Here is a 25,878-nt window from a genome sequence, read left to right on the forward strand (position 1 = left end):
CCCCACAGTGCAGCAGGGGAAGGACTCCTCTCCCTGAGCAGTGGGAGAAGCCACAGGTCCTGAGCTGACCATAACCCCTGTTCCCTGCCTCTGTGCCACTGGGGGAGGAGGTGGAGGTGGGAAGGAGGGAGGGGTGGGGGAAGGTGTTTTTAAGGGTTTCTTTTACTTCTCATTGTCCTGCTCTGATATTTTTTAGTAATGAATTCACTTCATATCTCTAGGTTGATTCTGTTTTGCCTGTGATGGTATTTGGTGGGGGATCTTTCCCAGTCCCTTATCTCAACCCATGAACCCTGTGTTAAATTTTCTCTCCTCTGGACAGTTTGCAGAGGGGAGTGAGTGAGCAGCTTTTGTGGGTGCCTGGCACCAGTGTCAACCCACAAGAGGTATTTTCACCATGATTCTTCTCTCTGTTCAACAGCTGCTGTTATGGATACTTTGCAGGTAAATACGTGCTTTGGTTTGTATTGCATACCTGCTGAGTTCTGTACTTCATTTTCTGACAGAATAGGCATCTACTGGTTACAATAAACCTGTAAGTATTTAGAAGATGGTCTTCTTTTGCAACTTCAGGGGATTATGACCTTAGTTTCAGGTATCAGAAGACAGAACATTCAGGAAACACATTCTTGTGTAAAAGCTTTTGTACAAAAAAGACAATATTAGAATTCGTCTTACTGTGACACTGATAAAATAAAAATATACCCTCTATCATTTAGAGCATGAGATATTTACTCTAAAGAACGTAATAAACTGTTATTCCAGAAAAGGGATTGCATTTTTTTAATCATTTCAAGCAGTAACGGAAATACAGAATAATGCTAGAAATTATTTATATATGGTTTTAAAGATGCCCCAGAGGTTATAGTGACTTTCATCCATCCACCTCTGCACATAAAAGAGCAAGTAGAAGAATTTTGTGATTAAAGATATTTACTCCTCTTGACTCACAGTACACACATTACCAAAATGCTAAATAAATAAATAAAGAAAAAAAAATCCTATCATATGTACTAAACATGGTGGGGTTTTCTATTCTGAATATATGTTACACCGTTTTGTATTGGTGCCCCAAGTTGGATGTCCACGGTTCTCAGCAGCAAGGAGTCAAATACTATGTGAGCAATATTTTACCATGAAAAACTCCTGAAATGTCTGAAAAATGCTCACATGCTGTACAAATATATTCCGGTGAACAAAACTGAAACTTGTCTTCACTAAATGCAAATTCAGAAAGTCAGAGTTCCCTGTTCTTGAAACTTGTCTCTCCAGCAGGACTAAAACAGACCTTCATACATCACCTTAGTTACAGAGGTTTCATCACTGAAGGAATTATGTCCTTAATGTTCTCCCCAAGGCTCTTTATCATTGTATGAAAATGGGTTTTTTCCAACATATTTAGGATGCTCAACTGTGGAGGCTGGTATCATATGGAATCTGCAGCTTGTCCAGAGAGGTACTGATGTTCTCCCTCACATTTGCTACAGGAGTGACTAGAGATGCTTTAGACTCCACCTTAAACCTAAAAAACCTTAACCATTCCAATAGCTTTCCACTGATACTTTAAAAACAAAGTTTTTGGAACCTGTACTCTTAAAATTATTTCTATGTTGTATGTGATTGGAGGGCATGTGGCTTCCCTGAGAATAAGCATCTGTGCAATATAAATAGTCATCCTTAAGAGGCAAACTGACACCAAGACACGTTGACAACTCCGTGCTAAGTCATTTATTATTAATGCAGTTTTCCAATGTACATTAATGTAATTTCCTTTACAAGGTACCCACTGTGGATTGTCTTACTTTTCCTATATGGGAGAACAATAGCAGGAAGGAGAAATATGTGCGCATTATTTAAACTGAGGAAGGGACAGGTGCAAAATTAAGTGATTTTTAGCTGAATAGCATAAAACATTTATACAAATTCAAATGGGAACTACTTAGATATGTGTTAATAAGGGATCTGCAAGAACTGATGTCATACAATGATGACACAGGAGCTAGAATACTTTTGCTGCAAAGTTCAAGGAAGTAAGTAGGACATCCTGAGAAAGAATGCAATAGAGATTTGTTAGAGCACATCAGTCATTCATGAGGTCACATGGATGTTGGACATAATGCACAACAATGTCAACTTTTGTAAATCTGTGTTGGTCTCCTACATTACAGAGATTTGTAAGGAAATAAACGGACCATCCACACTGTTTGATGTGTTTTACCACAACAACTATGACAATAATAATAATTATTATATTATATAAAAGAGAATACCATTAAATACTATTATATTGTTATATAATAAATATATAGTAATAAATTAGTGTACTTATATAATGAATGTATAATAATATAATATTTCATAATTATATATTATAATTATACGATAATTATATTATTATAGGTTGGTGGTAGTAGCAGTAGTAGTAGTAGTAGTATTGGGTATTCATACAAATACTTGAAATATTTATTTAAATAACTGCAACAAAAGTTTCAATAGTGGTTTGCAAGCAGACATTTTATTAGGAGTGCCTTGGGGCATTACAAAAAGGGTACATAAAGGTCATCAGTTCTATCTTTACTTTTAAAGGATGTGACTTAATTTTCAGCTAGGTTCTGGGGACTCTACACACCTAGCCTCAGCCAACAGATTGCAAATTTTTTCTGGCTAAACTGGTCTTGGGCAGAAAACTAAATTTTTTTTACAAAAGTACGTTCTGTCTTCCATGAAGAAAATTAACCTTTGTTTTAACCAAATAATGGAATTCCTAGAAATCAGTAAAGGTTTTCATTGTGGTTGAAGTTTACTATATTGTAGCTGAAATGAAAGACCTCCTTTCTGAACAGTGTATTTGCAAATTGTTGTCTATCAGCAATGATTAAACAGATTCTTCTATCACATGGCTTTGCAAGTGCAAAAAAATTTATTTCTTTCCAGAAGAGAACACACAGTGCCTTCCCAGAGGCTTCAGGCAGCCAGGAAACCTGGCCAGTAAAGAAAAATAGCATTCTGACTGAAAAATATGTTTCATATGCATGTTGTGCCAACTAGCAGGAGCCATGAAATAGTACAGGTCTCCTTCCATGGGCTCCTATGCTTCCATTTACCCTTTTCACATGACTATTGAGATTTCAGACAGTACTGTGTCAATGGACAACAGAAACCAGAAGTTTTAACTGCATGTAAATATCAGGGTAAAAACTAGAAATGAAATGAAAAGAAACAGGTGAGAATCAAGAAATCAAAATAAATCAAAATGACCAGCTCAAACGTCCCTGCTCCCAAACCTACTGACTCCTATAATGAGATAGCTGCACCACACTTTGCAAAGCTTTTGACATGATCTCCTGTAGTGTCCTAGCACCCAAGGTGCTGGTGAGCTAGAGACTGGATATGCAGATGGTCAAGTATGTGGAAAAGTAGCGTGATTGCAGGACTTCAGGGTTGTGTGACCATGAGTACAGAGAGTGCTGTCTGGTTCCTCACTGTGTCACCTCAGGGAACCTATATGAGACCTGTCTGCTAAATGTCTCTGTTAATGGTTGGAAGTTCACTCACAGTAAGTCTGCCAGTGATATCAAGCCAGGGGATGGCACATATGCTGGGGGGCATACAGAGAGGAGGCTGAAAATCTTGAGGGCCCTTAGAAACGAGGTGTCAGGAGCCTCAGAGAGTTTAACAAGGACAAGTTCAACGTCCTGGGGCAACACTGCAGAGAAGGAGATGAGTGGTTGGAAGTTATCTTTGATAGAGCCAAAGCCAACCCCTTCATGGAAGTTCACAGTGACAGGACTGGAGGAACAGGAACAAATCAGAACACAAGAATAAGAAACTCTTTTCATTGGAGAATTTCCACTGCATTGGAATAGATTTCCTTGAGATATGGTATTTTCATCCCTGGGAGGTAGTCAAAACTCAACTGACATCTTCAGCCACCTGATCTGGTTGGATCCATTCTGAGCAAGATATTGGACTAGGTGACCCCCAAAGGTCCCTTCCAACCTCACTTAACCTGTGATTCTCCAACTCCATAAATATTATGTTCTTTTCAGATGCTGAAGTTATTAATACAACGAATCTATTTTCCTTTGTCAGTCAGACAACTGGTAGTTTCCATGGCAACAAGGGGAATTCCTATATCTCTATTTTTCCCACTTGTTAGATTAATTACCATAGTTTAGGACGACCTAAGTGAAGGTGAAGGAATTCCTGATTACCATAGGATTATCTTTTATTTCACCATGCTGTTTCTTTATCAGATGGGGATTTTAGAAGGCAATGTTCAGCAAATTGTCTGCACAAGGCTGTTAGTGCCAGTAAAACACGTGGACAGACATTTTATCATCTGCTTATTGCACAAAAGTAGCTAGAGAAAAGGAAACTACTCATCTCTTTTACTGGAGTTTCATTAACAGCCTCTCATGTAAGAAAAACTCATCATAATATTATTATTCCTGGTTTATACCATAAAAAAGGCAATGAAGTTATATTCCTGAATTTAAAGGTATTATTAAGAACTAGCAAATAGTTCAATGTTTTACATTACTTGCTTTGGAAAGGAGCAATTAGTTTTCATATATCCACTGAAATCCCTTATTCTATTTCTCTGATTTTGTGTTGTTTTTCAGGTAATTTAGAAACATACTCAGTTTCAGCAGCATTTGCAGTGCTGTAAAACTAGGTCTTTTTGCTATTTACCTTAATAGTTCTCAGATTGCATCCCAAATTGTTACAAAAAGGGAAACATCAGCTATATTTACAATGTCAAGAAAGACAACTTTTTTCCTTAAGCTTTCATCTTGTTTGCTCCCTTAAAAGCACTAAAAATGAATAGAAAAGAATTTCCTGGGGAAAACCCTGAAACACTTAGATAAAATAGAAGGAAATGACAGTGAAAGAGAATGACAGACCTGTGTGTCATGGATGGGGGTGGGAGACTCCAAATTATGAAGCAGAGGGTAAGAAGAAAAGTCTTTCTTCATAGTCAGTGGCTAAAATGTCATGACATTATTAATCATTTGTATAGGACAAGAAACGTGCATGGCTCTGTGCTGTGAAAGATAAACAAATAGAAGGATCTGTCATGGGTTTACATTTTAAAGGAAGGGGAAAAGTCAAAGCAACACAGTACTGTACATGTAGCCATCACAGCTTTCAAGTCATAGAGAACAGTTAAGTTTTTATAAGGTCAGGAGTAACTACGATTGAAAATCACTTTCTGAGTAACTTCTGTTCAAAAAAGTTGTTTCAAATCAACCTGTTTCTCTCCTGCAAAGTTGTACTGGCTTCAGTGAAAATTTCTGCAGTCAGAAAGGTTTTTAATTCAGAAAAGCTTCAGACTGTGTTTTGGAATCTATTCTGAAAAAAGAAAATATTACTTAATGCAATTATATTACATCAAGTAGCATAGATTGTATTTATAGATGTTTCTGGGCACTGAATAGAAACATCAGTAGCTCTTTATTTGTAGCATAATGTGTGACTTAGATTTGCATTATACTGAAACATTTTGTGGACAAGAAGTTGGTATATTTGCTACAACCTTTTATCCAGGTAAGCTGGTTGCTCACTAGGAGTCTCCTTACACGATCAGCAGAGAATATAATATGTATGTCTGTTTTCTCTGAGGATGAATCATAGGAACAGGGAGAGTAGATTTGGAGGCTAAGACAATTACTGCCATCCATCTGCTGAAAGGGAATCTTAGAAAAGTTTGAGCTCAAAAAGCGTTTTTCTGAGGCAATGTTTGAATTTACTCTTCAGTTACACTAATGATTTCAGCTGGCTTTAGGACCAACACACCAGCTTACTCATACCCTTTTCCCTGTGTTGAATTCAGTAACTCTCCTGTTTGATTCCTAGACTGGGCTAGCTAGGGATATGCCACACTTCCAAGCAGCCAAACATTTACTAAATCAGAGTGGTTTTGACTCTCAGCTAATAGCCATTGCTGCTAAGAGCAATATTGACAGAGAGGTCACATTGTTATACCTTCTGGTTTGTGTATCATCAGCTGGAGTAATTTTTCAGAACAATGCTGAATGCTTATTACATACTGCTTCAAGTATGTCAGTATATATTAATGTTACACTGAGCAGACATTTCATTTCACAGGAGTCAGAGAGGTTTAGATGCAAAAGATGACACTCAAAGATGTGAAACATAATTAATTTTAAAGTACCTAAGGCAAGTTGCATTTAACCTTGTTGTGTACTCATTATAAGAATCAATTTTTTATCTAGTTTAGTTCATATTTAAAGGGAATTTATTCAAGTCCTGTTCACAGTACTGTAGCATTTGACTATCTAAATCTATAAGAATGCTCCTCTTTACATATGTACTTGTATATAGTTAATATTCATCTCCTCAATGGCCACCTTGCGAGTTGAACTCCTGCATACATAAATTTGTTTTCTTTTAACAAATACAATACTTCTAGGCTAAAAGATGCTAGTAACTATCAGTGTTCATAATTTGACATATTGGTGGTTCTCAAACCTCAGTAAAACTGGCTAGAAGACTCTCATATAAAACTCACTAAGAAAATTATCAGATATCCTTTTTGTTTAGAGATGAAACAGTAGAAACTGCTATCCGAGTCACAGATAGCAAGATTCTAAAGAAAACCTGGTCTGTACCAGTCAAAAAGCTTTCGTTGAGACATTCTGCAGACAGATGACTGGTTGAGACCAGATCATAAGGTGTGAGTGTGACACGAATTTTAAAAAAATGCAGTCAAAAAAGAGCCAGATCGAGCTAAGGAAGTACCAGCAGGATGGATGGTCCTGGAAAAGATCCAGAGTGGGAGAGAGAGTTCTAAGTTTGGAGTGAATGCTGGCTTAAAACAGATTTGATTTTCGGAACAAAGAAACTGCCTCCTGTTGCTTGTCCCTACTGTATTCAAAGAGAGAGAATTTTGTGTACTTTCTTTGTAAACAGAGTGCAACACACACCCCACATTGCAAACTTTCCAGATTTAGCATGTTTTATGTAAAGTCTCTTGGCTGAAAGCAGATATATGCACCTCAGAGTACTTGATGTTTGATTCAAATCTACTGCTTTTCTAAAATCCACTGCCTTTCTCAAACTCTCCTCCTCTGCTTTTTTTACACAGTTACAAGTGAGTATTTATCCTAGGCAGAAAAAAGTAGGCAATTCAAGAATCTAAACAGAACTTGTTTTTTTCTCCATGCATACTGTGCATTGACATAAATAACAGAACACGTCACTCTATCTTTCTCTCCCTGCAGTGCTCCCTGGTGACGTCAAGCACGCCTCCAGAAAGGCATAGAATCATAGAATCTATATTGGAAAAGACCTTTAAGATCATCCAGTCATAACACTGCCAAGTCCATCACTAAAATGAGTGCCTCAGTACTATGTCTACATATATTTTAAACACCTCCACGGGCAGTGATTCAACCACTTCCTGTGCAGACTCATCTATACTTGACAATACTTTTTGTGAAGAAATTTTTCATAATATCCAGTCTAAACCTTCCCTGGAGCAACCTGAGTACTTCTCTTATTCTATTATTTGGAAGAAAAATCTGATCCCCATCTGGCTACAGCCTTCTCTCAGGTAGTTACAGAGAGTAATAATGTTCTCCAGAGCTTCCTTTCCTCCAGTTTAAGCAGCCCCAGCTCCCTCAACCACTCTTTATAGGACTTGTGCTCCAGACCTTTCAACAGCTTTATTGACCTTCTCTGGACACACTCCATCGTCTCAACATTTTCCTTGTCATGAAGGGCCCAAAACTGAAAACAGGATTTGAGATGCAGCCTCACCAGTGCCCAGTACAAGGTGACAATCCCTGCCCTGCTCCTGCTGGCCACACCATTGCTGATCCAAGCCAGGATGCCATTGGCCTTCTTGGCCATCTGGGCACTGCTGGCTCCTGTTCAGCTGCTGTCACCAGCACCCCCAGGTCCTTTTCCTCTGGGCAGCTTTCCAGCCACTCTGCCCCAGCCTGTGGCACTGCCTGGGGCTCTTGTGACCCAAGGGCAGGACCCAGCTCTGGGCCTTGTTGAACCTCACAGCACGGCCTTGGCCCATGAGCCAGCCTGTCCAGATCCCTCTGCAGAGCCTGCCTGCCCTCCAGCAACACTCACTCAACACTCCCACCCAGCTTGGTGTTGTCTGTGAGCCGACTGAGGAGATTGGCTAACAGAGTCTTCATTCCTGTTGAATCTTCCTAGGTGCTGGCCTGGGCTGTTTTAAGCCAGTGTGGACCCACATCCTGTTGTGCAACTTTGTGAAAATGTACCTTGCCTTAATTCACCTCTGACTTTTCTGGGAAACTGGTAGAAACTAGTGGAAATGATTGGCAAGAGGTAAAAGATTCTTATGGGGTCTTGACTCAAAAATGCCACTGTCACAGTGATGAAGCAGCTTAGAGGAAAAATTATTCTGCCAAAAGTATTATATTCTTCTATGAATACTCTTAGTTCATTCCTGTTGTGGATTTCTTATCTCTCTCTGGCTTAAGCAAATAGAGAGTACACTACAGAGCCTATAATTGGGTATTACAAACTTAAAACTATTCTAATTTCTTTAAACTCTTTCTGATCAGTAACTTTAATTTCCAGTTGCTCAATTGAATAGTTAAAAATATAAGTGTTAGGGTATAGGCTGTATTGGTTTTTTTCTTGTTTCAGTTGGAGACTAAAATAAAGGCTCCCCATTTCTTTCCTGCTGCTGTTCTAAGCTTCTCCTTCCCCTTCAGGTAAGGACCTAAGCAGACCTTTATTCGAACACATGGTTTATATAGATGTCATGATGTTCTTAGATGGGATAGATACTCCTTCTAATTTGCTGTTCTCCAGGAATACTGTATAACAGCTCAAGTGACAAGACCAGTGAAACCCATTCATGAAACCCACTGCAGACTTTTCTTTAATTGGATTAGGAGCTTCCATGAGGACAGAGAAGAAGAGGAAGAAAGTGATCTCGTATAACCAATTTAACCAACAAGTGATGAAGCCCTTCCTACTGGGTTAGTATTCCTAGCCAGCAGGATAAATGTAATCAAACTCTGCAGTGGCACCTTGAATTCCTGTTTTGATTACCACCTTTCATGGTCCAAACTTCCCCAGGGACTTGCAAGTCACAAACTTACATTTGAATATGGAGTAAGTGCTTCTCTAGGAGCTGTAACAATGATTCTCTATTGCAAGAACTCATTTTTGTCTTTTCTGGTTTGCCATGGGTAATGATAGTTTTTTCTGCTGGCTAGCACAATAAAGCTGAAGCAACCACCTGGGTCGAGGCTCATATTTTATAGGGTCAAATTGTTCTTTATCTAGCTCAGCATCTTTGACTGCAGTGCTGCTCAGGCAGAAGAAGAAGGAAGTTTGCATGTCAGGAAGATTGCTTCCTATTGCAGCATGAATAGCCTAACTGGTAGCAAGTTGGCTGTGTGCCATTAAAAATTGAACAGCCAAGTCAAACTGGGTCAGGTTTGCACTTTACCAGGGTAATGCTGTCTAGTCAGATACCAGCAAAGGAGCATTTTCAGATCAGAGTCTGCTCAGCCATGGGAGAAGGAAGAGAGGGCAAAGGAAGCTTGGCTGTCAGAAACCTTATTTTATCTTCTATTGTAAATACACAGCTGGCAGCTGGTCAGGCATTCAAAGTTGAAAGGTCTACTGGCACCTGTTTTAGGTACATCCCTTCCTCAATAATGGGCTGAAAATGTAAGCTGCAGACAGCAGCCTCAACTGAGAGCTAAAACTGTTTTCCATCTGAGCTGTGGGGTGGGTTATGTTGTCTTGTAAGTTCTGCCTGCATGCCTTGCCTAAGGACAAACAGCTCAGGTCGGTATCATCATTGCCATTGGATGAGGTGACCACAGCTCTGGATATCAGGCCCAATCTGCTGCCCATTAAAGAGAGGAGACAGACCTAAGATGCTGTTCAAGTATGCTGAACTGTGTCCGTGAAGTCCTCTTTACTCTCACATTAGTAAGAACTCGAGTTAAACTTGGTTAGTAGTAAAGCAAGTCAGTTCTGAAAGTCAATTCAACTTTCTCATAGATCATGGTTTTAAAATTTACCCTTTAAAAAGTAACATTAATAGAATGGCTGAAGACAAGAGAATTAAAATTTTCATTTAGACATTGACAGCGCAATCCCTTCCACCACATATATCGAGCTACCCTTGCTTTCTTACACAGTGAACCTTAACACACTGGAGCAGCATGCAGTTTTGCTCTATATTTGGTCTTATAGTCTGACTAACATAACCGCCTACGGCTTCCCACTTGTTAAGAGGACGTGCCGGTAGCAGCTGCCTAGATTACAGAATAACCAAAAGGAAGATAGTGCAGAAGGGGAAAAAAGATTGTTAGAAAAGACAGCTCTTGGCACTTGAGGGAAGTGATGCTATTCCCCCTCTCACAAAGGAGAGCTCCATAACAACTAAATGCATACCCAAAAAAAACATTATTCAGGTTGTAAAGTCAAACACAAAAATGCTAGCAGAAATAAAGGTTTGAGGAGATGGACAAGAAATTGGTTAAAATTTCTCTGTTAGTATGAAAAACAAGAGAGCTCACATACTCAGTGAGAGAGATCAGTCAGTCACCTTGCTGAGGGAGCAGCAAGATGGAGAGAGGCATTCAGGAGGGCTGAAGGGAAGAACTGCTGTTTCCCCAGAGCTTGGAGCTAAAGCTGAGGGTGTGGTATGTTTGCTTTACACATGTTGGAAACCTGTAACAGTAAAATGAGAAAAGGAGCACAAGGACTGGATATCCTTGTCAGATGGTTGCTGAAGGTGTTGAGAAAGGTCTGTAGCCTGCAGTAGTGAAGGACCTGAGAAAATGGAGGTAGAGCTAAGTGAAGGGAGGAGCTAGAAGAAGTTAAATACACAGCTGTGTCTCAGCTATGACTGCATTTTCTCCCCTGATTGAGCTATGGGGCAGGTTTTCAGCCTAACTGACTGCTCCTGAGTGTATTCATACTCTCCTGAAAGGGACCTTTCCTAAAATAATTCCAGCGACTGTACAGAGTGGGTCTAATCAAGACACTGCCTCTTGCATCCACTCAGTCTGAGATTTACGGGAGAAATTATAAGTGCTGACTCATGGTAGTCATGGCATACAGATGTATCTGTCTTTTGTACACTTTTTCAACCCTTTTTTTTTCTCTACAGCAAGGCTGACCTCAGTTTTGCTGCGTGCCAGAGGGCAACCCTGACCACTTTCTCCCTGGGAGCCACAGGATCTGAAGCTTGTGACCATCTGTCACAGTGGGGAAAAGCCTCACATCTCTTCCACAAACTTGACTGCAAAGGCTTATATCCCACAAGACCAAGATGAAAAGGTTTTGCTCCATAACCAGCTTGTAAAATTCAGGAAACGCCTTGGCTGAAAAGGATAGGGCTACAGGGCAAGGGAGATGTGGTTCTTCTGAAGGCCTTGCCTCCCAGCATTCTCCTGTGTAACTGAATCAGAAAGTGTCAGGGAAGACACAACTAAGAAAGTACAATATAGAAAAGAAAAAATGCAGAACAAGTCTTGAAAAGCCACATTTAATTAATGGTTTTGGGGGGTTTTCAGGTTTGAACAGTGTAGGTAGGACAGCTTTCTACTTGCTGGGTAACTAAGTCTTGTCTTTGTGTCTTCACAACATAAAGCAGCTCTAAAACAAAGAAAGTTTAGGGATGTTTACTATACAGTTTGGAAGGCATTTAATATTGATAAGATTATCTATTTTATTAATCAAATAGACCTCCAAAATTACTATGCTGTCTTTCCCTGCCCCCCTAATTCTTTTTGTATGACTCATGGCTATTTGGGGCAAGATTTTAAGGTGAAAAGTTGAAGATGCTTGAAAAAAAAAACAAAACGAGAAAATTTTCTGATGTACGAGCAATTGCTCCTCTCCTTTAGACGACATTGTAATTGAGGTGCTTGAGCTGCAGAAAAGAGAATTACAGAATCACTAGGATGGAAGAGACCTTTAAGATCATCAAGTCCAACCAGAAATGGCTCTGCAGCAATTTTCTCAGAGATCATCCTGGACACTTAGAATCCTTTGTAGAAAGGTGATTGGTGGTCTAAGCACTAGGGTCCTAAGGAGTTAACAAGAACAAGTAAAATGAAAAAAGAATATTTTTTTATTAAAACAGAGCAGAAGAATAAGAAAATGTGTTTTGCTATTTTGCAACTATCTGTCAAAAACATATGCAAATAATTATTCACTCTCCTCTACATGCATAATAGGATCTACACAAAAATTCTCTCTACATTAAAGACTAAAAATGCACAATTAAAGTCCTAGAATAAAATAAATCTGTAAGAATCCTACAGGAATGAGTACTGGCATGGTTTCATGCTGTACAGGTATTGGATCTGCTAGTACAAGTCTACAAATCAGGTAGGAAGACCACTGACATCACTACTGAAATTAGGAATGCTAGTGCATCAGATGTTCATTAGTGAAATGGGTCCAACTATTTAAAATGTTTCTGTCTTATAGCTGCATTTTACAAAAGAGTGGGTTGAACAGGCAGCACAAGCATGCTTCATCCCCTTCAGAGTGAAATTAGGCAGGTTTTCTTAATTGGGGATAATGTATTTAAAACAAAGTAGCTGCAATGTAATGGGTGACATTTGCACAATGCTCCACCATGATCCATTCTGCCAGCTAGCTGGGGGTGGTTCCTCCCACAGAGCGCTGGTAACAAACATGTATGAGCCACTGTAGTCATGAGCAAACCCAGGCATTTCTGTAGGAAATATTCCAGTGGAAATTGTTTTGCTAGTGTCTAGTCTTGACTGTTCATATGAAGTCTGCCTCATAAAATCTGTCACCCTGAAAATTAAGCCTTCTGATAATGTTTTCATAGTTTTAGTTACTTTCCTATGAAAGATAAGTTGTTTTCCTTCTAAGAAATGTCTTTTGATGGACATTTCACATGACTAGTGTGCTTGGGAAGGTGGTAACTTAATTATCCAATCCCAGGTCCTTGTTGAGAATCTCTAAATACTGGAGTCAAAGAATAAAGAGACAGGTTTTTGTTCTGACACGGAGAATGGTCGTGTGAATCATTTAGTGTCCTTCAGCGACACGATACTTTTAGAACCTGCTACATAGTAGTTTAATAAAAACTCTCATTAGGGAATGACTTTTAATGCTTTCCAACAAAGTAAGTTCAAGCTTCAAGCAGTGTCTGCACGTCTGTTTATCAGAGCTATGTAATTTTGGACCTGTCTGATCTTGGTGCTGCTCTCATGGGCCTCCAGGACAGATTGTACTAGGCACAATACTAATGTTTCAATTTTACTGTAACTTTCCTCACAGCAAGACTGCACCCCTGTTGTTAGTTGTCATTATATTTATGTTGCTGTCTAGATTTATAACCTGATTTTGAAAAATCACCTTGGCCCTTGAAACAAATAGAAAAGCTCATGATTTACTGTTTCTAGAAAAGTCCTATAATTTGTAGTAGAAATTCTGTAAAGAATAAAGCAACTTGCCGATTTCCCCTGCAACATATCACTCTGTATTGATAAATATTCTTGTGGATTTATATCTGCTCCTTATCTTTTATAACTGTATTTTTAAAGACACATTAATGTGACACGTTCTCTGACATTTTTAGACAATTCCAATTTCCATTAATTTCATAATAGTTCTCCACAAAGTAGAAATACCCTTCTAGATTTCACACAGCCCCATCATTGTCAGTTTCACTGCAACCCATTTTTTAGTCGGGTAATTAGTATCTTGAACATAATTTGTTCCTCAGTGATTTTCCATTCAGAAGTGTAAGGGTATATGATCAGAGAATCCCAACTCCAAAAACGCAAGCTGACATTCTCTATTGATGTAAATTGATAGAGGCCTTTTGAATAAAATGTGCCCACTACAAGAAATATGTCAGTGCAGGAAATAATTCAGTAAAGGGAAAGTCTGGCTTTACCCAAATTAAATACACTTCTCTGATGGGATAGATGTATTTTATCAGAGAGGGTAATTGAAATGATAGGACACCAGAAGACTTATTCATAATGTATCTGTTCTCTGTTCAGCTGTACTTTCATTACAGGCAATCATTAGGAAAATTTATGCTATATGATTCATCATATAGCATACACCATCATATCGCACATTATCATATATAGAAGCAGCATTAGCAGAGTGTTTCATCATTTGCAAATGCTGAAATTACTGACATCCTGCATGTGTTTTTAGACCAGACTTCTGCTTTATGAATTAGTGGGCAAATACATTTAGCTATACCGCACTACATGAGCCTAAGAGTGTATTAACGGGACAAATTTGATAAGAGGTTGTGTATTAATTTGTTTGTCTCCATACCTTTAGATACTCTGAGCCTTTCAACATGTCACTACTGTCTCAGAAATGCCCACCTGGGAGCATTTGAGAGGCTTTCTTTCTCTTCTACTTAATTTCTGATAGTTTGAAAATGTAAGTGAAAACTTAAGTGAACATGGCTCAGCTTTGAACTAAATTGAAGTTTGTAAAAAATACTAAACATATATATTTCTAAATCCTATTTTTGTGACTGACAAAGGAGAAACTTTGAGATTCACTGATACTGAATGGGAATGCACATGGGAATGAGCTAGGTCACTCTCCAACACATCCTCATGCTCCTCATTTACAGGTAGTCTATAATCCTCGTCGTAATTGTTACCTACCATCAGAGCAACCGGGAAAACAAAAGAAAACAGGGAAGAAATTAAGTTCTGGGGAGTTTTTTAGCCTCTGGCACGTATTTCCAGTGTTTGCATAAGCCTTCTTCCACTTTTTAAGGAGTATACCTCTCAGACTTAGAAACAGAATATCTATATTTGTTACTGAGTTGTCTTTATTTATAGCAAACATTCCTGTTGCTTTCTCTATGCTTAAAAAGTTTAAAGTGCTCTCTGTGAAGTCTGACGATGCCAATTCAATCAGGATTGCATTCAAACAAACAAATTCAAGAGTTTAATTAAAGTTTAAAAGTGGCCCTTTCTTTTAAAAAAGTAACATTAGGTTTCTTATTCCAATCTTCTGCTTATTCCTTAGGCTATAACGGTATATCTGCTTTCTTGACTTCAATCTTACAATACTTCTGGTTGCTTTTCCCTCTTTTTTTACATGATGCAGTTCTCTGAAAAATCTCTATGAGAAAAACCTTTTTCATTTAGCTTATATGAAGCCCAGTTGACAAATACTGGAATCACTCCAGAGCATTTTTTTAATGTCCTCTGTGTAGTCTGTAATAATAAAATGATCTCTCTGGCAGTTCTTCTGTTCTTGCCTTCCAACTAGTCCTCCATCACTGATTTTGCCTCCCCTTTACAAGAACCATTCTTCAGTGGTGCTCAGTGAAGAATGACCTTGCCAGACCAAACCCATGCATTTGCCATATAAAATACCTAGAATGCCAAGAACTCCACACCCACTTCAATACAAAGTACAGCAGCTTCTCCGGTACATATTTATTTGCTTAAATTAATACAATACATCATGCATGCTTTTAGTATTGAGATAGAAAGCTGGAAACTAAAGATTCACAAATATAGTTGGTTCACTTCATGAGCAGTGGCTTTAAATAGGAACTCGATGTTCTAAGTGAAATAAATATGCAACACAGTATTTGCAAAATCTGTTAGGAGTACAAAATGTTAGCTCTGTTACATCTTGTTCAGCTAAGCAGACATGACATTTTCAAAACTGTTAATTATTAAAACTTCTAGGAATAATAAATACAGTACTTATATTACCTCTTAACTGTACACTCAAAACAGCAGAGTCCAGCAGCACCATATGAAGAAAGAAGTCAAAGAATAGGTAGTAGACAAACACAGAATTGTAAAAACATGGTGTGCAGTAGCATTACTTGGTCTTTTCAGTATCTTTTTTTACAGGAAACAGCACAGGATAAACTTTAATTATGATATTATTGTAAAGTATTTTACCCTTGGAGTTTCTGAACACAGAGCACGTGTCTTTGCTGTCACAAACTGAAGGCTGTCTGTCAGCCAGGAAAACTCAGTTTCACAAGGAGATGGCCGAGTCCTTGTGGCCAGACTGAAAACACCTTGTTCCAAGGTCACTTACAACTTTGCTTTCCCTGTAAATATGTTGTCTATCTTCACCCTTAAACTTTACTAGCCCAGATTTTGGCTTTTCCTCCACCTCCTCTGTACTCCAACGTGTCTTGCAGAACTTTTCCTGCTACCCTTAACATCAGAAAAGCCTCAGTTTAAGAAACCACGTGCCTTCACTTGCCCAGATACATTATGGTAGGGCAAATTTATCTTTTCTCAGCCTGACTTTTGGAAGTATCTCAGCCATGCAAGTTTGTAGTCACTCTTATTTGCTGTAATGCTCTTCAAAAGGATGAAACAAGGCTGCATAAACAATGCAGGGAAATGGTATAGATGTGCTGTTATACAGAGGTGGTGGAGACTGGGCTTTAGTTTCATATGTCCCCATAAACTGAAGACCCAAATAACAATGAATAATAGTAAGATAAATACTTTTTGTTCCACAACATAGCTAGAAGACGATAGATAAACTCACATTAGGAATGAGAAAAAGAAAAAAATATCCCCCAATGTCCAGGACACAGGCAATGTCTCTACTGGACTTCTGAGCCTCTACACAAGGCAAAATAAGGAAGCTAATCCCTTGAAAATTACAAATGGGAAATAACTTCATAACGAGAGTAAATTTCTATAAAGCATTTTCAAAGCTATTAAAAAGCAAAGGCTTTTACTGTCTGTTCTCAAAGTGGTGCCAATGTAAATAGTGTGAAAATAACTTATGTTTGAAAAGCAAGGTGCTTCACAATGAAGGCTGTTATTTCACTTTTAATTTGTCTCTTGAGGCCTCTTTGTAACAAGTATCTTAGACCTATTTGCATTATGTTCTACAGTAGGGAGAACTGTCATCTTCTAATCACTTTGCCTGGGTCACTTGGCACTGTCTTCTTACCTCACTAATAATTTGTTTGTAATTTCTCCTATTGACAGTTTACAGTTTTAAATGAGGTTTTTTTACTATTTCAAAATGAACTAGATTTCTGTGTTTTAGAATTAGCTTAGTATGACTTTGTGACTGGGCAGAACCTTGAAGTCTCATTGTGAGGAAATATTCTGCTTTCTATAAAAATGCAACAAAAAGGGGTTCACATTATGAATTGCTTGCAAATAGTATTGCGATTCTGAGACTCTTTTCCATCTGTCCGTATGTGGTTGTCAGGTGCTTCTGCTCCAGTGAGAACTGCAGCTGTAGAAGTGGTTAAAGGGACTGCAGTGAGTGTGGTTGAAAGAGTTTGGATTAACTGTTTAGACAACCCAAAACAGTCTGCAGTGATTTTCTTTCCTAAGGACACATCTGGCACATTCTCTTACAAGGTCAGTGAGGAAACCCTGGACTGCATGCTTCCAGCATACATGGTTTTTGGAGTTGCAGAATCACATAATCACAGAAGCATTTAGGTAAGAAAAGACTTCTAAAATCATTAAGTCCAACCTTTGACCAATCTCTACCTGGTCAGCTAGACTAAGTGCCACATCCAGTCATTTCTAGAACACCTCCAAGGATGTTGTCTGGCTTGTTGACCTTCTCTGGACATGCTCCAGCACTTCAATGTCTTTCTTAGAATGAAGGACCCAAAACTGAAAACAGGATTTGAGATGCAGCCTCGCCAGTGCCCAGTACAAGGGGACAATCCCTGCCCTGCTCCTGCTGGCCACATCATTGCTGGCACAGGCCAGGATGCCATTGGCCTCCTTGGCCACCTGGGCACTGCTGGCTCATGTTCAGCTGCTGTCACCAGCACCCCCAGGTCCTTTTCCTCTGGGCAGCTTTCCAGCCACTCTGCCCCAGCCTGTGGCACTGCCTGGGGCTCTTGTGACCCAAGGGCAGGACCCAGCTCTGGCCTTGTTGAACCTCACAGCACAGCCTTGGCCCATGAGCCAGCCTGTCCAGATCCCTCTGCAGAGCCTGCCTGCCCTCCAGCAGATCAACACTCCCACACAGCTTGGTGTCATCTGCAAAATGACTGAAGGGGCTCTCCATCCCCTCATCCAGATGATTAATAAGGATATTAAACAGGGCTCAGCCCAGTACTGACCCCTGGGGTTCACTACTGGTGACTCTCTGCCAACTGTAGTTAACTCCATTAACCACTACTCTCTGGCCCGGCCATACAGCCAGGTTTTTACCCAAGTGAAGAGTTAATCTGCCCAAGCCATGAGCTGCCAGCTTTTCCAGGAGAATGCCATGGGAGATAGTATCAGAGGCTTTGCTTAAGCCCAGATAGAATACATTCATTGATATTAGTGGCTGGGAGTGGAACTCTGCTGAAAATGTCTCCTTTGCTCCATTTGTCTGGACTGCAAATGATATGTAATATTTTGTTTCTTTCTTGATAAGGATTGTCTAGCTGTCCCATAGCACTCTTCAATTAATAGACAAGACTTTGCAATAGAAGTGCTGTATACTTTCCTGCTTTATATACCATAGGAGTGAAGGACTTTCTAAATTCTACCCACCTGCATGATCACTTTTCTAGAAATTGCAAAGAGATTCCTGATTCCTTGCTTGTTCTTCTTATCATGGGAACTAATATATCTGGAAAGGGGGAGTCGACTGATCTTGAACTGTGCACAGCTGGAAACCACAACACAAGGAGGGAGACAATTCTAAGAGTTAGCTACTTACAGCTTTTGGCTGTATACACGCTCAAATGGGAGCTTTTGTCTGGTATAGGCAAGCTAGAGCCAATAATATAACTGAAGGAGTTGCTCCCATTTCTGACAGACCATCTACTATGCCATACTGAATTTCCACCTGACCATTTCCCCTATAGTCTAAGAAAGAATACAGTTACACTCATTACTCTAAAAATTTTCTCATTTTTTTGCTTGTCCTCAGTATCTACCTTGAAAGAAAGATGGTTCTTTTTTTTCAATAGGCATCATCTTACAGCTAAAGCAAGGAAGAGGAATGTTTATGATAGAACAGTTTATCCCTGAAGAAACATGACTATGTACCTCTAAAATACACCTCACTTTCGAAGACTTTTTAAATTCTAGGCTGAAAGTGACCTACCTTCCAGATCAACTTGGCATAACATTTTTATTTTTAAAAATATACACATCAGACATAGAGTTAATTTAGAAGAGTCACCTGGATGTTACTCTGTCGTTTATCAACAGCTTTTTCTGCATAAATTTCTGCATGTGTTATGCCACATTTGAGCCTTGAAAAAGGAAAGCACTGCCTGCAGCCTTGGACTACACAAATGAGGAATATGTGAGGAATAAGGATGTTGCCCTGTGAATGCTGATTAACTGGTAAGCATCAAGTTCATTAATTTGAAAGGTGTGTGTTTTCTTATAGGGACAGAGAGCTGAAGCTAAATGACTTGTCTTAGCAAGCCATAAGTAGACGACTATATTTAATTATTACTTGCTACATAGAGAGCATAATTGCAATGCATTTCAAATCAAGAACTTGGCAGGTAAGTGAAGAAGGTAGTAATATTTGGAAGACATGCACCGTATATATTTTGAGCTGGGATGTCTGAAGGACATAAGACAAATTTCATGATTAATAGGATGGTGCAGGGCTGCTTTTCTTCTTTCTTGAAGTTGCAGGAACTAATACATTGTTCAAAGTATTCATGCAATTAATGAAGTTTAATGGATATGTTTTTTCCATGTTTGTTACAAACGTATTATTTTTGGGAATCAGAGGATGAAAAGCTGAGTTTGACTCTGCAAAAACAGCATCAGTGAAATTTGTCTGAAAGGCCTGCAGCTTACTGCTCAAGATGTGTTTAATAAGAGAGTATTTCTGACCCCAATAAGAAGAAGTTTTTCCTCTGTGAGGTACTGCTTGTTCTATAAGGGTGATTTTTGCCTTCTGAAACAAAAATTTATCAGATCTGTGTATTTCAAAATTATCCTTACTAGTCATGATAAACTGAAGAAATAAATGGCAAAGCTGGTTAATTTTTTCAATTAAATAACTCATACTGTGTTATGTGTAAGTATGGCAAAATTGTGAATGCTGCATGCTGATGCTGCCCAGTAAATGTATTGGTCTAAGCAGGCAGTAGAGCAAAATATCAACACAATCTATACTATTTCACTTCAAGAATTTCTGAATGCTCCCATACCGGCAGAAACACAGCAAAGCACAAACATTCCTCATGCCAGAGGACTAGCCTTTGCAATAAATTCCAGTCCTTTCAAACTCTTACAGAACTGTCCTTTACTGCCTCCCAAGACAATATTATTTCTTATTAATTGGTTTCCCATTTCTCATTGTAAGTAGTTGAACTAAGAGTCACTTCAGTAAATCAAAGTATTTGGACTGTGTTAGTTTTGAATGTTGACAGCATTTTCATGCATGCCATGTTTAATAATACTCTGGCTTATAATGTGAAATACTTGGTATTTTCAGATATTTTTGAGGCATATGGTTAGAAGTGTTCATATATATTTAGTCATATAATAAATCAGATGCTAGAGTATGTTGCTTTCTGCTAAGTAGAAAATTGCATGTAATTATCTATCCCCATATAATAGGAAGTAAACTTCTGTACCCAACCCATTGTCTGTTATACATTAAATGGATAAATACAAAAGTGTTATTTTTCGGTATCTATTGCAATTCTTGGTGACCTCAAGCTGCTTTATTATTGTAATGTATGTCTTTTACCCTAAATTATTTTTAATAATTTGGCTTATTTATTTCTACATACTACAGACTTCCAGGCTTTAGAAGCTTACAATTCATGTTAAATTCTATCTGGTTACCATTTTCAAGCTGTTTTAAGATGTCCATTTTAAATGCCTATAAGCATTGTTTGTTTTTCCATTTTTCTTTCCAGCAATTCTTTCAAACTCTTATTCCTGTGCTTGAAATACAAGTAATCAGAGAGAGACTGATCAAGTCTGGCCTTTTCAAAGGATCTAAAGCTGAGATGTTCTTTGTTGTTTGCAAGCTCTCCCTCTCCATGTCTCTCCTCTTTGTCTGAATTTCCTATTCTCTTCCCCAGTCCTCCCTCACTTAACACCTCTTCCTTCTCATTGCAGTAGGACTCTCTGAAGTCCTTCATCATGCACTCAGGTTTGCCAGAGAGATCTTGAGCCATGTACAGCTTGTTGTCATCATCATGGTACGTGGCAGGGCTGTACCGCTCTGCCTCATAGCAGTTGTCTTCCTCTTCTTCCTGGCATGAACTTCCCTTGGCACTCTCACCATCAGAATGAAATGAGACTCCCTTCCCTTGGCTTTTCTGGGAAAGATCAAATGGCTCTTCCTGTTCCAAGCTTCTCAAGACATTTGTCTGGGACAGAGCAATCCTTCCTCTTCCAAAACCTTGTAGTGGTTTGAGGGGAGGAGAAAAGGAAAAAATTATATATAGGAAATTTTACTACTTGATACATGGCTAAAACCAGAATCTGAGGTGTCTCTGTATTTCATATTTTACCATTGTCTTCCATCCAGTTATCTCCAAGTACTTAATCTCTTACATGAGTTTTCATCTCATGGCATCTCTTTTGAGGTGCTGCAAGAAGGAGTGCTATTGTATACTCTTTACAGGCAGGTTAGGACACAAAAAACATTGTTTTATACAGCCAGACTCTGAATGATGCAGCTGGGAAGAAAAGTTATATGGTCTGGCCTTTTGTAAACTGAATTTTGCCAATCAACCTACTCACTTCCTCCTTCCTATTCTTTTTTAAAAAGAAAACTTGAATCTAAAGCATCACAGTCCATAATCCAAGTCCCAGGTTTTGTATCTTATTTTTCAGAGGAGCGGAACAGACTAAAAACATGGTAATGTATTTGTTCTGTGGACACTGTAGTTCAAAGTTAACACTTTAAAAATGGAAAGACAACAGTCTCAGCAGTCTATGATTCTCCTTAATTTTTCCCCTTTCATCCACTGAGAAACAATCAACTGAAAAGATCTATGCATTAGATAGTGCTTCAGTTTGAGGAAATCATTATAAACAAATGATGATTTTGAGCAGTGTATATAAATAAGCATCTAATCCTGGATCTGCTTTGTCTTAGTATTTGTCAGTGTCTTCCCTCTTGCTGGAAATACAGATAATCCAAGAGGCATCTGTGGACTCAAATATGCCCCAAACATCATGAGGATATTTTCAAAAGAATTTAGATACTGCAAGCATAAACCAGCTTCACTAAAGACTAGTGACAATACAAGGTGAGGATTTCACCCAATACAAATTCCTATGAAAGTCAATATTTTGCTCTCTTTTGGGTTTTTTGGGGGGTTTTTTTGGTTGTTTTTTTTTTCCCCTAAGTAATTGAATCCAGTTTCTGAAGGATCTATGTAGTCTCACTGGATAGCAGATGTTATTTTGCAACAAGGTGTATTTGGTAAAAGGATTTGTATACAGTTATCAGGCCTCATAAAATTTCTCGTATCTGGTAAGCCTCAAGGGCCACAGAATTTCTGTACAATGAAAAGCTCTTAGGTAATCTCCAATTACAAACAACTGTCTAACTAGCAGGATGCTGTAGGAGATTTACAGAAAAACCACTTACTTTCTTAGCCATTAGGATCTTCAAACATTTTATACCAAATGTCATTAGAGAGTTTTACACATGTGCTAAGCTGCCCTAAAGCTTGAATATGAGGAACACCAAGAAGTCTTTATAATATACATTAAATAAACAATTATTTATCTGCAAAATCTTAAAAAACATACCTTGAATACCCAAGCCCTCAAAATATTCTAATATTCCCCCACTTCTTTAGATAGCATTAATCTGTGTACACCATGAGGATGACTTTAGGAAGTATATGTGGTAGGTGGCAGACAGGAAATGCTTTGCAGGATGGTCTCGATAGTCAAAAATTGTTATACTGTGGGACTTATAGTTTGAGGAATATCCCCTCCTGTTCATCTGCTTCCTTGTAAATAGGATCTTGATCCTATGGCCTTCATCTTACACCAGCTGTGTCAAAACAGTACAGAATGACAGAGGCTCCTGGATGTAGACCCATTGAGGATTCCATCCCTGTTCCAGACTGGAATCCAATAAGCATTGAGAAAGGATCATAAGTGTTCCAGATTTTCTTTTTCTGTCAATTTAGGATTAATTTATGATTTATTTGGAACATGTAACACTATCATAATATAACTAATAGCACCTCTGGGGTTCTATCTCTAGGAATAGTGTTGGATCTATAGCACAAGTTTGAGACCCTGTAGTACAAAGACCATTTGTGTTTACTGCTATGCATATTCATATCTCACAAAAAATAATCTTGCTGAAAATTATTACCTTGAGAATGAAATCCTCTTTCCATGACCCCATGTTTGACTTTCATGTGCCTGGTTAGGTTCCCCTTCAAGGTGAATTTGCTGGGGCAGTAGAGGCACTTAAATGGCTTGCTATCTGAGTGCAAGTGCATGTGTCCCATTAAATTGTGCATTCTGTTAAACTCCTTTCCACACAGCTGTAAAAATGGTAAAAATGAAAATTATTAATTTGAAGCAGTTTTTTCAAGGACAACATTTTTAAATGAAATAAGAACTACACTTCTCAACTTGAACTCTGGCAGTTTTTGGCTGCAATATGTTTTTCAAATTCCAGGCAAAAATCTTCCAGGCAAAAATATATGATTGAAAACATGTGGTTGAGTATCTAAGGCATTCTGAACTGCTGACATTTTTTAATATTGGTAACCAGGACACATAGTCAAGGGTTCCCAAAAAACAGTCAATGTTGTTATAAGGAGGGGAAAGACTAAAGGGAGTAATCTGGAAGGCTCTTAACTTGAATGAGCTTCAAAGTACAAGTTTCTACCCTGGTGAACCACTCCATTTTAGTTTATACATCTAGCCTTTAGTCAAGAACAATGTCAAGCAGAAATGGAATTATACAATAAAACAAATTAATGGTCTCTGTGAAACAGTCAAGTAGAATATTACTTCTCTTTAAATGGAAATTAAATGGCTGCACATTCTGCTTAAAGTTAGAAAAAGCAATTCCTTGTTTTTCTGTGTTTCTTGCTCATCCTTTTTTTTCCCCGATTCTTTCATCATTTGTTTATCCACTGCTGTATTTCAGTGAATCTCTGGTGAACAAGCTACAATTTAAACAGTCATGAGGCCGCAAGAATGACTCAGCTTTCCCTGCAGCATGTTCCTGCCAGCTCAAGCCATTGATCGTGAAATTTTCCTTTTGATGGAACAATAAGGGTGGGTTTTATTCATTGCTGTTTATTTAGATGGGTCCTTTTTGTCGTCTGGACTCTTATGTATTCTTAAGACATGAGAGCTTGACATCACTATTACAGTCATCCAGTCTAATTTGTCTTCTGGTCTTTCCTTATAATTTTATTCACCTTCAAGTGGCTATTTCCATCCTCTGCAAACTTTTGTTTGGTTTTTTTTGGGTTGGCTTTTTTTTTTCCTGACATGCCATTGGATTTTAATTTTTAAAAATTATTCTTATTACTATATGAACCAGAGTCACCATTACTGAGTAACTGAAACCTTCATCTAACAGGGTAACCATCTGGCATAAAATTACTAAATAGAAATTACTAAGACTCCATCAGATTTTTACCAGACTTTTTTGTATAATCTGAACTCCTATCTTATTTATTTGGGTATTACAGAAGAACTGATACAGAACTTGCAGAAGCAAATTCAAAAAGTCATTAGGTGGAATATCTGGATGAAATGTAGATAGTGAAAGGATCCTTGGAGAAACAATACCATGTGCTTTGTGTTTTAAGCCCTCTCTTGAGGGAAAATTGAATCAGTTCATTAATAAAAAAATTAGCAGGTGTACTGTTTTAAAACAAAAACTGTAGCTGAGTCAGTGCTGGAAAAGAAAGAGTCTCAAAACATTCACTTGTTTTTCAAAAAATTATTTGCTTCATCTGCATATGTACCCTTTTGTGTTTTTCTGTCTGTAATTTTGCTAAAATTAAACTCTAGCAAATAAATTTATCAGCAAAGTGTAAGACAAGATGGTTGGTGATAAAAAAGAAAAGCCACTGAAAGTGAATAACTAATTTTAGAAGTAAGTTAGCTGTTTCCAAGGGTCATCTATCCAGTGAAGAAAGAATACTGTCTTCTTTATATTCAAAGAAAGTTTATATGCAGGATTATTTACACTCAGAGAAATGATGGAACCACAATATAGCTCAGACAGTGCTGGGAGGAAACAGATTCTTGTTTACTATTGAGAGTACTAATGAGAAGAGAAAATTTGCAAGGAGTAACAGCAGTAGCGGCAGCTGATTGTATCTTGAGAGCTGCTGGAACAACCTGTAACTTGTCAAGATTACTTTTGCTACAAGAATGTCAACAATAATATCTCTCTCTAACACCTCTTTGCTGAAGGCTTCTGGTTATCTGCTTGCATTTTGGCTGACATGTTTTCACCAGAACTTGCTTTCCTATAGCTAGGTCTTCTCTGTCATAACTGGTAGCCAAGGAAAATCATGTTGAGTAGGGGAGTGGCTTCAGTACTACATTCAAACCTTTATCTTTATAAGGTCTTGAGTACTTAAATTTATTTAGGAGGAGCATTTAGTTGCTTTCTCTCAAGGCAATATAGTATTTGTTTCTCTTTCTTCATACTGAAAAGACAGGGACTTGGTAAAGGATAGTTCTTTACAGCATAAAAGTTCTGTGTCTCTGAATAAAATTGATAGGTTTTCCATTTCCCAGGGTCAGGCACATCTTAGACATGTGTAATGTGTTCTTGTCCTGAAATGTCCTCTGGGGACATGAGGAAATGGCACTAGAGTGCAGAGGTGTGGCAGGAAAATTAAAGAAATGCAGATAGGATTTTTTTTCTCAGAATGATGGGTCTCTGTGGCATAATCTTTGTTTTACTGGT

The 25,878-nt window shown here is 38.3% G+C and overlaps 1 protein-coding gene across 5 annotated transcripts in view; it reads right to left on the minus strand.

Moving 5' to 3' along the window:
- Positions 1-873: 873 nt before the first annotated feature.
- ZNF366 (zinc finger protein 366) overlaps positions 874-25,878 on the minus strand; it is a 52,240-nt gene continuing 27,235 nt past the window's right edge. For 4 of the 5 annotated variants that reach the window (XM_058864518.1, XM_058864519.1, XM_058864521.1 and 1 more), the window contains 2 exons: positions 23,302-23,476; positions 15,429-21,357 (listed from right to left, as the gene is read on the minus strand). In XM_058864518.1, coding sequence (XP_058720501.1) covers positions 20,822-21,357; positions 23,302-23,476 — 711 coding nt within the window. In that variant the 3' untranslated portion in view covers positions 15,429-20,821. Of the gene's footprint in view, positions 8,031-15,428; positions 21,358-23,301; positions 23,477-25,878 lie in introns of those variants that run through there. The other variant, XR_009280707.1, reaches the window with a different exon arrangement.

The sequence above is a fragment of the Poecile atricapillus genome, chromosome Z, assembly GCF_030490865.1.
Source record: "Poecile atricapillus isolate bPoeAtr1 chromosome Z, bPoeAtr1.hap1, whole genome shotgun sequence".
In the NCBI taxonomy this organism is placed as follows: Eukaryota; Metazoa; Chordata; class Aves; order Passeriformes; family Paridae; genus Poecile; species Poecile atricapillus.